At 33.0% G+C, this 14,212-nt stretch overlaps 1 protein-coding gene across 5 annotated transcripts; it reads left to right on the top strand.

Moving 5' to 3' along the window:
• The first annotated feature begins 2,013 nt into the window (after positions 1-2,013).
• On the top strand, positions 2,014-7,162 carry LOC103488730 (probable protein phosphatase 2C 38). Of its 5 annotated transcripts, none has more exons than XM_051091348.1 (5): positions 2,014-2,502; positions 3,259-3,791; positions 5,079-5,446; positions 5,904-6,140; positions 6,630-7,162. In XM_051091348.1, exons 2-5 carry the CDS (start codon positions 3,467-3,469, stop codon positions 6,852-6,854), a joined length of 1,155 nt encoding a protein of 384 aa, XP_050947305.1. In that variant the 5' UTR covers positions 2,014-2,502; positions 3,259-3,466; the 3' UTR covers positions 6,855-7,162. The 5 variants fall into 5 exon arrangements, with proteins under 5 accessions (XP_050947305.1, XP_008445823.2, XP_050947306.1 ...); XM_008447601.3 differs by having other exon boundaries at positions 5,064-5,446; XM_051091349.1 differs by having other exon boundaries at positions 2,014-2,699.
• The last annotated feature ends 7,050 nt before the right edge of the window (positions 7,163-14,212 follow it).

Below are 14,212 nucleotides of genomic sequence, written 5' to 3'. Positions count from 1 at the left end.
AATTTATTTTTTAAAAATAAAATTAAAATTTAATTATCTTATGTTATTTTTATCTCAAATTTAAAATGGGGTGATAAATCTAAATTTATCTTAAGATTGAGATCTCGTATTTATCTCAAAATTAGATTTGGTCATTTTATCCCAAAATTAAAATTGGTCATTCCAAATTGTTGTGCAACAAATTAGGGTATACTAGAAATCTCTTCTTGTCTCAAATTAAAATATGATTCCAAATTTTATAAAAAAAAATCAACAAATTTTTATCCTTAAATCAAAGTAAGTTGGGGGATAAAACCTTAAATTTTTCTCAAATTAAGATGGACCATATTCCCACATTTATTTCAAATTTAAATCAAACTCACGTACTAGGAAAAAAAACTCACTTTAAATTTATCTTTTACTAAAAATTGGCATGTGTCCCAAATTAAATTTAAAGACAAATTTGATAATTTTAGTGATGTCATATGTCTTTATTACGACGATTAAATCAAATTAATTATTTTGGTTCAATTAAATATTATTTACTTGGTTTCAATTAAGCAAAAAATAAGCTTAATTTAGTCTAAAATTAGGACCATACTAAAATTAGCAAAAATAAGCAAAAAAAAATAAGCTTAGTTCATAAAAGTCCATCAGGAAGTCTAGAGAGAATTCTCCCAAAAATTGAAGCACATCACATCAAACCAACATAAATACAACATTAACACAAGTTCAACTCCATGAATCAAATTTTTCGAAAATCTTGTTTGAAGACCCCTACCTCTTATTGTAAAAAAAAAATTATAAATCCCTTTTAAAGAACCAAATGATTTATGACTACCTTTTTACAATTAAATTTTATAACATTTTGTCGAGGCAACATTATGAAATCTTACCTCTAGGTATATATGTTGATACTTTTTTTTTCTCTCTTTTTCTACGAATTTTGACAATTTTTTCTGACTTGCCTTTCCTTGCACTTTGTTGTTCTTTCCTTGCACTTTGTTGTTGTTCTGTTTATTTGCTTTCATTAGCTAATTAAATTTTAGTTTTCATTTTTAGCATTTTTTATTGTCCTTCCTCTAAACCCATAATTCAAGAAAGAAAGAAAAAAGAAAATCAAGGTGATATCTAGATTGATTTATAAAATGAAGGCATGACATGTATTTGAGATCTTGGAAAAGACACTCAACCAAAATAATTGGATCTTCACTTGAACAATTTTGATAAAGTCAATTTAAAATAACTACAAGCATGCATTCGAGCTCTTGGAGAAGCACCCAACTTACATACTCCAAGTTCCAACAAGTCTCTCTAATAGAAACCTTGAAGGGAGAGGGTTGGGATCAAAACCAAAAACAATATTGGTGACAAAATTACAATCTTGCTTTACAACCAAGCATGTGTATCTGGGTTGGGTTGCTGGATTGACAATAAAAAAATCCAAATGAAATCTCCAACTCAATCCTTAAATTCAAGTTAGATTGGGTTCGATTGTTAGGTCATAGCTTATCTTTTTCTTTTTAAATTTAAATAGATAGGACTAATAACTAAAATCTCATTGAACCAAATATATAATACTATCTATGATATTCAATACAAACTTTAAACAAGGTCGATCACAAAGTTAACAATTAAATCACAAATTAATGTCTCGATCATCTATCCCGATCATCTCTCCATCTAGAATCGCACATCTTCCAGAACATCTCTTTCGTATATAGCTTTAAACAAAGAGAGAAGAGAAATGTATGTATGTATGTATATATATATATATATATAACTCAATTGAGCCAACCTGCATACAACCCGATCCGAAAAATATAAAAAATGAAAGAAAAAAAAGTTAATCCAACCCGATCTTCACATTTTGGGTTGAATAATTCCATTATGACTAACAAACCTAATATGCCCAAACGAAGAACAATATTCAAATGCAACTTTATTTACGTCTTTACTTTCTATCGAATTAGTAGATAGCTCGTTGAGAGCAAGAATAATATTCACCAAATTTGATTCCATCGAGAGGGAAATGACTTACCACTCATTTTTATCCTAACCTCTCGAAAATATTTTCATTTACAAATTTGTTTAAAACTAAACCAACTTATTTCATAGAAAACGTGATTGATCAACAAAGTATCTTTTTAAGATGACTTAATACAAAAGTGGAGTATCACTATCAAATAAGTGGATTTCACAAACACGTCGTTCATGTGGAAACGAACGCCCGTTGGAGAAGTGCACCAAAAAGTAAGCAGTTGAAAATGGAAGAAAATATGCGAAATGGAATTTCTGAATATTCGAATGCCAAATGTTGGTGTCAGATCAATGGCTTTCCGAATGAATCAACGGTTCAATTCACCACCCAAGAGAACACTAACGATTCAGCTTTCTCGATTCTTCTACGTTTGAATTCGAAGGGTTGATCCTTTGATTTCAATCTCTCTCTCTTTCCCGGAAAATTCACCCTCTCAGTTTCTCGAGAAAGTGATCTGGAAGAATTTTTCCTTTTTAGTTTTGGTAATTTCTTCAATTCATATATAGCTTTTAGGGTTTTTGATGTTATTCCTTTTTGCCAATTAGGAAAGAAGATGAGCAGAAGTAGCCTACAATGGCGGGTTCGTTAAAGGTCAAAGTCAATGAGTCCGAGCAATAAATTAGAAAACCATAACTGAAGAATGCCAAATTTAGTAAGCCAGGAAGAGCCTTTCGAAAGCGTGGGTTTTAATTTTTTTTTTCCTTCGTTTCTTAAATTGTTCCCAATTCAAGGGATTCTGGTGTTGGAGAGTGATCCATCTGTTTCTTTGGCTCAAAGAAACAGAAAAAAAAAATAAAAAAATTTAAAAAAAAAATAGAAAAGAAAAGGAAGGAACCTTGAGGAGGAGGAGGGCCGGTTAAACTTGCAGGAATTCTCTCTTTCCAGATCTACTCGTTTCATCGTTCTGACAGTTTTTTTTCTTCTGTCAGAACACCCGAAATTCTTTTTACTCGATTCCCTTTTTTTGTTTTTGTTTTTCTAATTTCATCATATAATGCGTTTCTCAATCTATAATTGAGCAATTTTGCAGAAAAGGGTCCTGCAAGATCTCTCGCCAATCTGTGCTCAAGGTTTATAATATCAACTTGTTTTACTTGTTGTTGGTATCATCATATTCTTTGTTCTTTCTAGGTTCAATTTTGTAAAGAAGGCGATCACATTTTGATTATTGAGGCGATTTTTTGTATGTATGTTTGTATGTATCGATTTTGAATTTGTTGTTACTGTTGTGTTTGCAGTTCTACGTATAGCCATCAAGAAACTCAATGTTTTTTCGTTGAAACATTAATGGTGCCTGCTTTGATCAATGGTTTTCTGACATCTGAAACTTGTCATTTCGATTCCTATATTTGTGGACGAAATCAAGCAAAGTTTTAATACTATCCTTCTTGTCCGATTGAAGAATGGTTTTTGATTCTGGATCATTTGGGTGAGAATATGTAAGGGATGGTATCTGAAACTTTTATGAAGATTGTATCACCTTGCTGGAAACCCTTAGTCGAAGGCGAAAATTCCAGCAGAGGTGGGGACGCAAGTGGTCGGGTTGACGGGCTGTTGTGGTACAAGGATTCTGGCCGCCATATTAATGGGGAATTCTCAATGGCAGTTATTCAGGCAAATAATTTGTTGGAAGATCGTAGCCAACTTGAGTCAGGGCCTCTGAGCTCGTATGAATCGGGTCCCGTTGGAACGTTCGTTGGAATTTATGATGGCCACGGAGGACCAGAAGCTGCACAATTCATAAATGATCGCCTTTTCAATAATATGAAGAGTAAGTCCTACATATACTTACGCTGAATACCTCTGTATTTGTTTCTATTGGAAGTATTTCGTGCTTTTTGTGTGCAGATCATGTGATTTCTCTAGGAGTACTTGTGTTTTAGAATTTTTAGAGTGGGTAATACTCGGGTGTATCCCAAGCATCACCCATTTTTGTGCATCCCTTTTTACTACTCATATGAAAAAATATTAAAATATTTATAGAAAAGGAAAAAGCATAATTAGCCATTTGACAAGGTATGATTGGAAAATTTGGTGAGATGCATAAAAATAGATGATGCACAAAAAGCACCAAGTATTTTTCTTTTAGAATTGCCATGGCTTCTATCTAACCAAAGTTTATAAGAATTTTGAAATGTGCTTTTAATTGGTTCCATGTACTTTTTACCCTTGCAAAAGTCATCCTAAATGCATCCCTAACTATCACTTCTTTTCTTTCTTTTTAGTCAAGGTTAATGGATCCCATTCCTGGGAATCAGACATTAATGTTGGTTTATCGTGAAGTAATCCATCTCCACTTTTTTGTAATTTCAGCTTATCTACACTCTTTCCATAATGAAGTTGTCCTCAGTAACTATTTCACAAATAGGATTTTCTTTTGTATTCTACTTTATCAACCAATTAAATGGCTTTTGTTTCCCATCAAAATTTATATATTACTAGACGTTGGCTTACAAATGGATTAGACACGAGTTTGATTGTCTTAGCTGAAGGACTTGAGATTGCCTAAAATAAACCATGAAGTGGAAATGGATGTTTTCTGTGCTTGAGTCGCGCATGTATGAGAAGAACCATTTCGTCCTGTGCATTGTGTTAGTCTTTTATGTGAAAACGAATGAATAGAACAAGATGATTTGTGGACCTCTGCATCTTGGCTGAAGTAGGGCCTTCATCAATATACCGAATTTGCATATGCATGCTGATTTAGAGGAAAGTGACATTATCCTTTCAGTTGCGAATTTAGTTGTCGAAAGTTTTGAGAATCTGGTTTAGAGGAAAGTGACATTATTCTCAAAGAAAGTACATTATCTTAACTTTAAAAGAATTCGATATCCTCCTTTCATTGGCATGTAGAAATAGTTAGGGTTGGAAAGTATGTTCATGTACATAAATTTTCTAGATCATTACCAAAATTAGTCTAATTTGAAGCCCGAAGTAAACGATGAAGGAAACTTTCCTTGAGTTTGGTTGTGACTTTGTAAGTGCTTATGGATCTCCTACCAATTTTCATTATATAGCTAATTGGAATGTTTACACTTGACAGCTTTTCATGGTGCAGAATTTATTCCAGAAAATCGGGGAGTATCTGCTGAAATTATTAACAAAGCGTTCTTGGAGACAGAGGAGGAATTTTTGTCTCTTGTAAAGAAACAATGGCTTATTAAGCCTCAAATTGCTTCGGTTGGTTCGTGCTGTTTGGTAGGCATAATATGTTGTGGATTACTATATATTGCAAATGCTGGTGATTCTAGAGTGGTGTTGGGAAGATTTGAAAGAACTCATAAAGAGGTTAAAGCCATCCAATTGTCATCTGAGCACAATGCTAGTATTGAATCTGTGAGAGAGGAGTTGCACTCGTTGCATCCCAATGATCCGCAGATCGTGGTGCTAAAGCACAAGGTGTGGCGTGTGAAGGGTGTTATACAGGTTTGTTCTCAAAAGCCTTTTCTTTGATAGAAAGAGAATAAAATAAAAAATCACTTGTATCCAAACATTTTGCCTAACAATTGCTTGTGTATGTGCGGTTTTATGGGTTTTGTGGGCTGAACAGAATAGTAGGGTGTCTTAGGGGTATTGAGAGGGATCCTGGGGAATTATGGTCCCTTGTATGCTTTCGTGTTTTCCGGTGGGCTTTGATTTAGAAGGTCTTTTTTGTAATTATTCTATAGGCACAATCTTGTATAGCTGGAGGTTTTTTGTGTGTCCATGTGTTCTTTCATTTCTTTCTCAATGAAAGTTCTTGTAAAAAAGAAAAAGAAAAGCAAATAAACAGTATCACTCTGAAGTATGAAATAAGGACGAAAATAAAACCCTTTTCATCCCAATGAACTATTAGTTATGAACTAAGAGGTCTCACTCTGCTGATGTAGCTGTTGATGTGTAGGTCTCAAGATCCCTTGGTGATGCTTATCTGAAGAAAACAGAGTTCAACCGAGAGCCTCTTTTGCCAAAGTTCAGATTACCAGAACCATTCCACAAGCCAATACTTAAAGCGGAGCCTGCTATTGTCGTGCAGAAACTGTATCCAGAGGATCAGTTTCTTATATTTGCTTCAGATGGTCTTTGGGAGTATATAAGCAATCAGGAAGCTGTCGACATCGTCCATAGTTGTCCACGTAATGTATGATTTCTGCTTAGTTTTTCTTTTTTCTTTTGCTCTATCTTTGCTGGGCTCGCTTAGAGGTATATGTGGGAAGGATTTCTTGCCATTGGCAAGCTATGGAAGCAGTATGTCTTACCAATGGCTGGAGTCTTGGGTGGATGCACAATCTGATGCGCTTCCTTTTGACTTTCTTCTTGCAATCTGCTTACTGATTGTCCCTTCTGCTTACTGATTCTCCCTTTTGTTTTCGTTACAAAGAAATTGATTAAATTACACATTTAGGTCCTGAAGTCAGCAGTGTCTATTTGAATCCTAAACAAAAACATGTTTGTTTATGCTCAAACTCTGATTTCAAAAAGTGAACAAGTCACTAAACTTTCATAATTTCATTGTGTCTAATACCTTCTTGACTTATCCAGTATTTTTAAAAATTTACGGACCTATTAGAGGTAAAATTGCAAGTCCAAAAAGAAAAAGACTTACGCCATTTGCATGTCTGATGTGCAGGGGGTTGCAAGGAAACTTGTTAAAGCCGCTCTTCATGGAGCTGCCAAAAAAAGAGAGATGAGATACACAGATTTGAAGAAGATTGATCGTGGGGTAAGAAGGCATTTTCACGACGATATCACTGTAATAGTTTTATTCCTCGATTCGCATCTGATTAGTCGCAGTCCAAGCTACGGACCAATGCTTTCAATCAGAGGAGGTTCTGGTATCCTCGCTAGATCATAGTTTGTGAAGCTTTAGCATCATCTCATCTCTTGTGCTTTTTACATCCACCTACCTCCATTTTTTTCTCATTTGTATTGCAAAATTATTCCTTTTTTTGTGTTCAAAAGAGGAAAGATTTGGAAAACCATGACCCTTTTCTTTTCCCATTTACCTTTTCATTTTTTTTTCTTTTTCCTTCTTTCATTTTGTGTTTTCCTTTTACATTGTGTAGCACTCTTTATTCTCTAAGAAGTCTCCATATTGACATTTTTGTCAATAGTATTAGAGAGATAGATAATATTGACGAGAGGAGTTTTCAATATCTTAAATTTGTGTCTCCCAAGTATTTTTTTTAGAAAAAAGTTCAACTAGTTGGAAGGTTGGGGGATCTTGAAGTTTATTCAAAAAATAACTTTAATCTGGTTTGTTTGAGTTTATTGTAAAAAATAAAGTGTAATGAAAACCATATATTGTGTGAAAATAATAATTTAAGCGAATTTGTAGTCTTATTTTACCCAAGGAAAAAATATTAAAGTTAGATTAGGATTGGTTCTTGTTTGGTCTCTATGATTTAATAAGTTTGATCTTTATTATAATTTAGTAGAAAATGTCTTTCTCAGCGAATCAGCATCAACAATTTTTGAGTTAATTCTAAATAATTCAAAATTGTAATAATATTTACTAAGTCATAATCATGAAGCGTCAAGCACATCCCTTCAACGAGTACGAGGAAGAAGAATTTGGTTTTTATTATCATACCTACCTCTCTTTAAATTTACTTCACATATGAGGATTTTTCACTGTTAAATATTCTATGTTCAGTGCCTTGTGAATGTGATGACGAAGAAAAATCATGACTTTTGTTTTTTCTTAACTAATCGATGTATTTTCTTCTTTATTCTTTCTCCAAGAGCTATGGTATTCAAATGTGCCATCAAGTTTCCATATGAAAAATAATTGCTACCATTCAAGTAAAGAGTTGTGAATTCTAGTTTTGCAAGATTCGTGGTAGTAATACTTTAGAACCTATTTTCAGCGGAGGAAACAACATGCTCTTGTGCAGGTGGTGTGAAGTTGAGGAGCACAACAAAAATGTGGATAGGGAGAAAATATAATATATTTAAAATAAAATAAAGATTAAAATCTTTTTGGTCCATAAACTTTGTTTTTAGTTGTATTTTGGTCCTGAACTTTTAAAAGTGTCTTGTTTTGGTTCCTGAACTTTTAAAATGTATGTTTTGATTTCGAATTTTTGGAAAAACTTATTTTGGTCCCTGACGTTAGATTTTTGTTAAATCTTTAACGGAATGATGACATGGTTTTCTATATTTTTTTATGATTAGGCTTTACATTCATTATATTAATTAAATTGATAAATAAAAAATAAATCTTGCTAATTTATTCTATAAATCTTGTATGTCAACGTAGAAATATAATTAATACACTTGAATTAAATAAATTGAAATTGAAATATTAATTTTGTTTCCTTTTTCTTCAAAACTTAAATCTATTGCATCTCTTCTTGACTCTCCACCCTTTGTTTATTTATTTATTTTTCAAACTGAAATATTAAAGCAAAACAAGATCGACATTGAGTATAATAAAAAAAGTAAAATAGAAGTGACATATTGATGTTTAACATCCATGATAATGTAAAATAAACTAGAAAAAAAAAGCAAGTACAACAATTGTTTAAAAGAAACTCTAATCAAATATTCCTACAATAAATCATAAAACTAAAAAGGTTAAAGAAATAATTGGGAGGAAGATAAAGAAATACCTCAATGAATCACAAAATATCCCACTACAACATTTATATGTGTCGAAAAAGTGAAGTCCAATGATAATGCACCAAAATTATGATAATCAAAATCTAGAAGACTGATTTTTAAATTTCTCCAATAAAACATAAATTTACCCTCTAACCTTTAACTAAAAATTAAAACTCTAGATTATTAAAAACGATTGTCTTATATGACATTTTAGTCATCAGAAAATAAAAGCCCACCTTACAATTCCATTAGAGAGTTAACATAATCTTAATGACAAGAACTAAAACAGACATTTTCAAAATTTAAGGACCAACTTAGAACAAGGTACAAAGTTTATGGACTAAAATAGGATTTAATCCTAACATAAAAGTAACAAAATATGGAATTATAATTTTTTCCAAAATCTTCCACTATTTTCCAAACTTTTGGATTTCTCACCAGTGTGTGTTCTTTTCAAGATCCACCGAATACCTCGGCAAAATGGCAAGTGAGTGGTGACTTCACACGAACACTAATAGGGGCCTGTTTAGTCCTCAGACTTTAGGGGAGTGCAGTGAGCCCACTCCACATTTGGGGCATGGAATAAATAAAAGGGGATAAACGTTATTTTACTCCCCTTATTTTACACCCAAATCCCTGCCACACACTGTTCCACTTCTTGTCTCACACTGTTTCATTCTCTCGGTCGGGTGCATCTCGGTACCACTGAATTTTTTTTTTCTCGGGGTTAATCTCATGGTCGATATTGACCTTGAGATGCTTCCCAAATTTGAAAGAACTTGAAGGAAATTTCTTGGTATCTCTCAATCGGGTGCATCACCGAGACTCTTCTTGGGTCAAATTTGCCACGACAATCAGTAAGTAAAAAACAGAAGCATTTAGGTTAACTGTTCTTAACCCATCGTGGCCCCGAGATGCACCAAGCTAAAAAACAAAAGCAATTATGCCAATAATCTTGGGCCAAAGTTGCCTCGAGATGTCCTTAAAAGAGACAGAGAAATTTTCTTCAAAGAGTTTTTTTATCACACCCCTCCCGAACTACTTGCTAGCTTAGCCCGAAAGACGGCATGGGACCGCCGACATCGCTCTCCTCTAATGATATCTGTCGACTCTACTGAACTCTTGAACGTGATAAACTTGCTAATCTAATATATAAACTATTATACATGCATAACAACACAGCAGAACCTAGAATAATCATATACATACATGAAGTGTAGCCCAAAAATAACTGACTTCGCAAGTAAACCTAATGGAGATACCTTAACCAAAACATAACTAACAAAGGTTTGCACAACCGCAACTCCTAGAGCTTACAAAAACTGTAAAGTATCTATATTGTACAAAGACATATACAACATAACACAACAGACTCTATGTACAACTCTAACCACATACGGGAAATCGATATTATAGCTTCAGTAGACTAATACAGTCTATCAGGCACTGGGAACTCGATCTCTACTTGAAAAGTGGGTAAAACATTTTGGAAGAGTAAGCTATAAAGCTCAGTGAGTGACTCAGTTTAAAACTATAAATTTAAAGATAAGAGAACATGAAAACTTTACACAATATAAATCTGTTTATACAAGTCGTAAATATAAACGTATAATAGTAAGAATAGCTTTCTCAAATACTCAACATGTACGTCATTGAAATCTAGAAAGGCATATCAAGTATATCAAAACATTTTAACTAACATGACAAATCTACATTGTGTAGGACACGCCCAGTACAACTAACGTTTACAAGCTCTACGATGTAGTGAGACCCATCCAACACTCTCATCATCTTTGTTGTAGTGGGACCCATCCAGCACTCAAAACGACATTGTTGTTACGGAGTACACTCAACGTTAACAACGGAATCTAACTTGTGTGCACACGGTACCATATAGCCTCGGTCTCAACATCTCAGTCATGTAATTAACAGAAACATTAGAAAATCATACAAAAACATCAAAATATGTATGCTATCTTTATCTTTCGTAAAGCTCAAGCTTACTTAGATTGTTTGTGAAAAACTGTAGTTTTTAAAACAAACTTGCTAACTCATGCTTTGCTTGAAACATTGTGGTTCAAATACTTTCTAGACATTCGATATTCACCTGCTAGCATAAATTTTCATTTAAAAATCTAATGTCGAAACTCATACTTGAAAATAGTCATGGAATTCAAATGGTTTTCATAGCTTCGTAAATAAATGTGTAAAACGGTCAACCATAAATAATAATTAGGAAAAAGATTTTCAAAACTGGTTTTGTCATTCACTATCTTGAGCTAGATCCGTGGTCTGTAAGCTCGGTTTAATTCTTCTCAGCCTGTCAACAACTAAACCGAGTATTAGAACCCTAAATATTCTGGTTTTCTAAAGATAGACTTAACAGGTCGCACTAAAGATGACGCTCACAAAAACAAAGCTTAAGAAATAAAATCCTATTTGAACATTTCTTTGCATTTTCCAGATTTCTAACACAAACTTCAAATGACCATAACTCCCTGAATACTTAACCAAAATGAGTGTTCTTTATATCAAAATTTTCATTTGGGTGTCCTATATAATTTACCTGAAAGTATGTAACCCAAATTCCCAGTCAAAAGTTTCAGAAACACCACGAAACAAAGCCACTCCAAAACGTACACTCTACAGATCTTTGACTTGTCCCTACAATTTAACATAGTTCAGTCATAATTGGCTCTCAGCATATTTATAAATGTTATAGAAAATTGAATAAGCTTTCAACCATATCAATTAGAGGTTTTAACTCTATGTATACACACCGAAAACCTAAAAAAACTAGAGGATATCTGATTTCATGTGAAAAATGTCTGCTCTGCCTTCTCTGTCAAATATCACCAATTAACAACAAATTGACTCAAACATCTTTTACGAAAATTGTTCAAAAATGAATTAGCTTTCAGAAAATTCAAACCTCACCTCTTAGTTCTTGAGAAGATCAAACCGGACAAAAAACCAGAAGTGTGTAGAGTGGGTCAAAATCTGCCATGATTGAAACTTCCTTTGAGTTTTTTCCCTTCTTCTTCAACCTTAGAACTAAGAAATCTTCTTCTTCTTCCTTAGATTCTCTCCAAATCTTCTCTAAAAAGAAAGCTCTGAAAGTTTGGATGAAAATGGTGAGAAATGATCACTTTGGCGGTAGAGAGAGTTTGACTGGAAGAGAGAAAAATTTCTTTCCTTCTTTTCCTCTTTCTTTCCTTTTAATCCTTTCTTTTCTCTCTTTTTTTAATAAAACCTTTAATTATATAAAAAAAATATTATATAATTAATTTCTATTTTCTATTATTTTTTTATATAAAAAAATCCAAAGAGAATCTCAGTTTTACATTTTTAAAATTAGGAAGAATCTTGAGGTCAATCTCAGCCGATGTTGACCATGAGAAAAAAAAATCCAGTGGTTTCGAGATGCACTCGACTGAGAGAATGAAATAGTGTGTGACAGATATTTTACAGTAAATCAAGGGGAGTAAAATAACCCTAATTCACTTAACCCATGCTCCAAATGTGGAGTGGGCTACACTCCACTCCTTTTAAGTTTGAGGGCCAAATACAGATTATGATAACTCAGACTATAATAATCTACACCCTAAACACAGACTATTGTAAGTCACTCAGCGCTCTAAATGCTCTCATAATGTGTAGATGTAAGGCACATGTACTTCATGAGAAAGGACATATGGTGGCAATGAGAGAATTACACGTCTTTTTGAGACACTAAGCCTCGACATCTCTAACCTAATTAACATATTTATGATAGAAACTAGATAGGGCATTAAAATGTATTTTTCACACTGAGTTTATATGAGTTTTCTTTTTTACAATTGAGGTCTCGTTTTACCAATGTGAAAATGTAATAGATCTATTGTAATAAGAAAAGTGGCCACATTTGATTACCTTCAACATTTTTATTTCCATTCAACAATCATACTCTCATATGGAACCACTTTTAAATTTTGTAATCAATAAATGCAAACCCGTAGGCGAATTGAAAGTGTTAATCTGATTATGCTTCAAAACTAGTTATTGTTATAGCTATTATTATTGTTCTTATTTAAATTATTAATTCTAAAATCTTTAATGCTATCTTGTAATTATTGGTTTGTCCTAAGAGGTAGAGGTAAGGGTAACAATTATTGTAAATTTGTCATATTTAGTGTTGCCTTTACAATTATCATTATCGTTTGACACTTAGAGGTAAAGGTAAAGGTAATAAGAACAATAATTTTTTCATAAAACCTTTTAGTAGGTTGAGTTTCCATAGGTTCCTTTAAGTAGGTTTCCACTAAAAAATCTTACCCCTTGATCGATCTCACTTTTACCTGTCTTAATTGGTGTGACCTTTCTGGCTCTCCAACTAGGGATCTGACCTTTCTGAAGACCATACTTTCATTTTCATGCTAGAAGGTAGTGTGACTCACTTCTTGTTCTAGAAAAGTCAATGAACAAAGGATGAAATTCCTGAATTGATCTAACCTCTCGCTTTAACTCGATCCATATCTACTCTAGGAAAATAGTTCTATGATAGCGCTTTCCTAAACGGATATAATGAAAGAGAGAAAGGGAATAACGAATAAGAGTCTCGGGGTTCCCTAAACAAAGACCTATTCTGTAGAGTGGGGATTGTATTTGTCCCTTTCCGGTTCAAAGGACTTTTTAATCCATATTCACTCCGCTTCGTTGGCCGAGTAAATTATGTAGCAACAGGGCCCTTATCCGATCCCGAAACTAAGTAGACGATTGATCCCGATCTGAATCTCTCTCTTATGAAATGGAAAAAGACTGATGATGATTCTTACTCTCCTGAGAATTCCCTCTTTCAATGGAATGGAGGAGAATACTCACTTAAAGTTGTTCGTATTCCGAGATGAGAATAGAGTGACTATTAGAAGGTAGTGATAATGGAGTTTACATGCTTTCGATTGGTCGAGCAGCTTTATATTGCTTCCTCTCGAGCTATTGCTTCTTTTGCATCTAACAGATTCAGGTCCCTTCTCCTACACTCATACCTTATCTATTTTCTATTTGAAAGAACATATTTCTGACCTTTCTTATTCTTTAGTTCCTTAGCTTCTTGAGTCAACTCAACTACCTGTTTCTACCCGGTGACACTTCTTGTTCCCTAGCCCTCTGCCGAATGACTAAGAGAAATAGTAGCGGGCGTGTCTCTTTCCCAACTCTTCCCTTATCAAGACGGATTCCTATTTTTGTTATGCTTCTTCGTATACGACCCCTATCATCAAGAATCACTCCTTTTTATTAATCAGGAGATGCTGAAACCTATTATCTAACCTCTTTAAGAAAGAAGCTGACATAGGGGTGATAGTAGATTAAAAAATAAAAAAATTATAAAATGAAATAATAATAATGATAATAAGAATAAAAATAACAAAAAGTAAAAAAAATCATAAATATGAAAAACTAAATAAATAAATAAAAAGTTATATATATATATATATATATATATATATATTAAAAAAACAGAAGGCTAAAAGAATATGTATAAAAAATATTTATAATAATAATAGTAAATAACAATAATAAAATTATAAACAAAATTAAATTTAAATAAGTAAATAAATAAATTATATA

This window comes from Cucumis melo, chromosome 10 (assembly GCF_025177605.1).
Source record: "Cucumis melo cultivar AY chromosome 10, USDA_Cmelo_AY_1.0, whole genome shotgun sequence".
NCBI lineage: Eukaryota > Viridiplantae > Streptophyta > Magnoliopsida > Cucurbitales > Cucurbitaceae > Cucumis > Cucumis melo.
Note: the sequence above shows the minus strand (reverse complement) of the source record. Positions and strands in the feature narration are given on the sequence as shown.

Coding starts and splice junctions, on each gene's coding strand:
- LOC103488730 (XM_008447601.3), top strand. CDS start 3,467: ATGGTATCTGAAACTTTTATGAAGATTGTATCACCTTGCTGGAAACCC. Junction 5,447..5,903: donor GTGTGAAGGGTGTTATACAG/GTTTGTTCTCAA, acceptor GTTGATGTGTAG/GTCTCAAGATCCCTTGGTGA. Junction 6,141..6,629: donor TCCATAGTTGTCCACGTAAT/GTATGATTTCTG, acceptor TCTGATGTGCAG/GGGGTTGCAAGGAAACTTGT.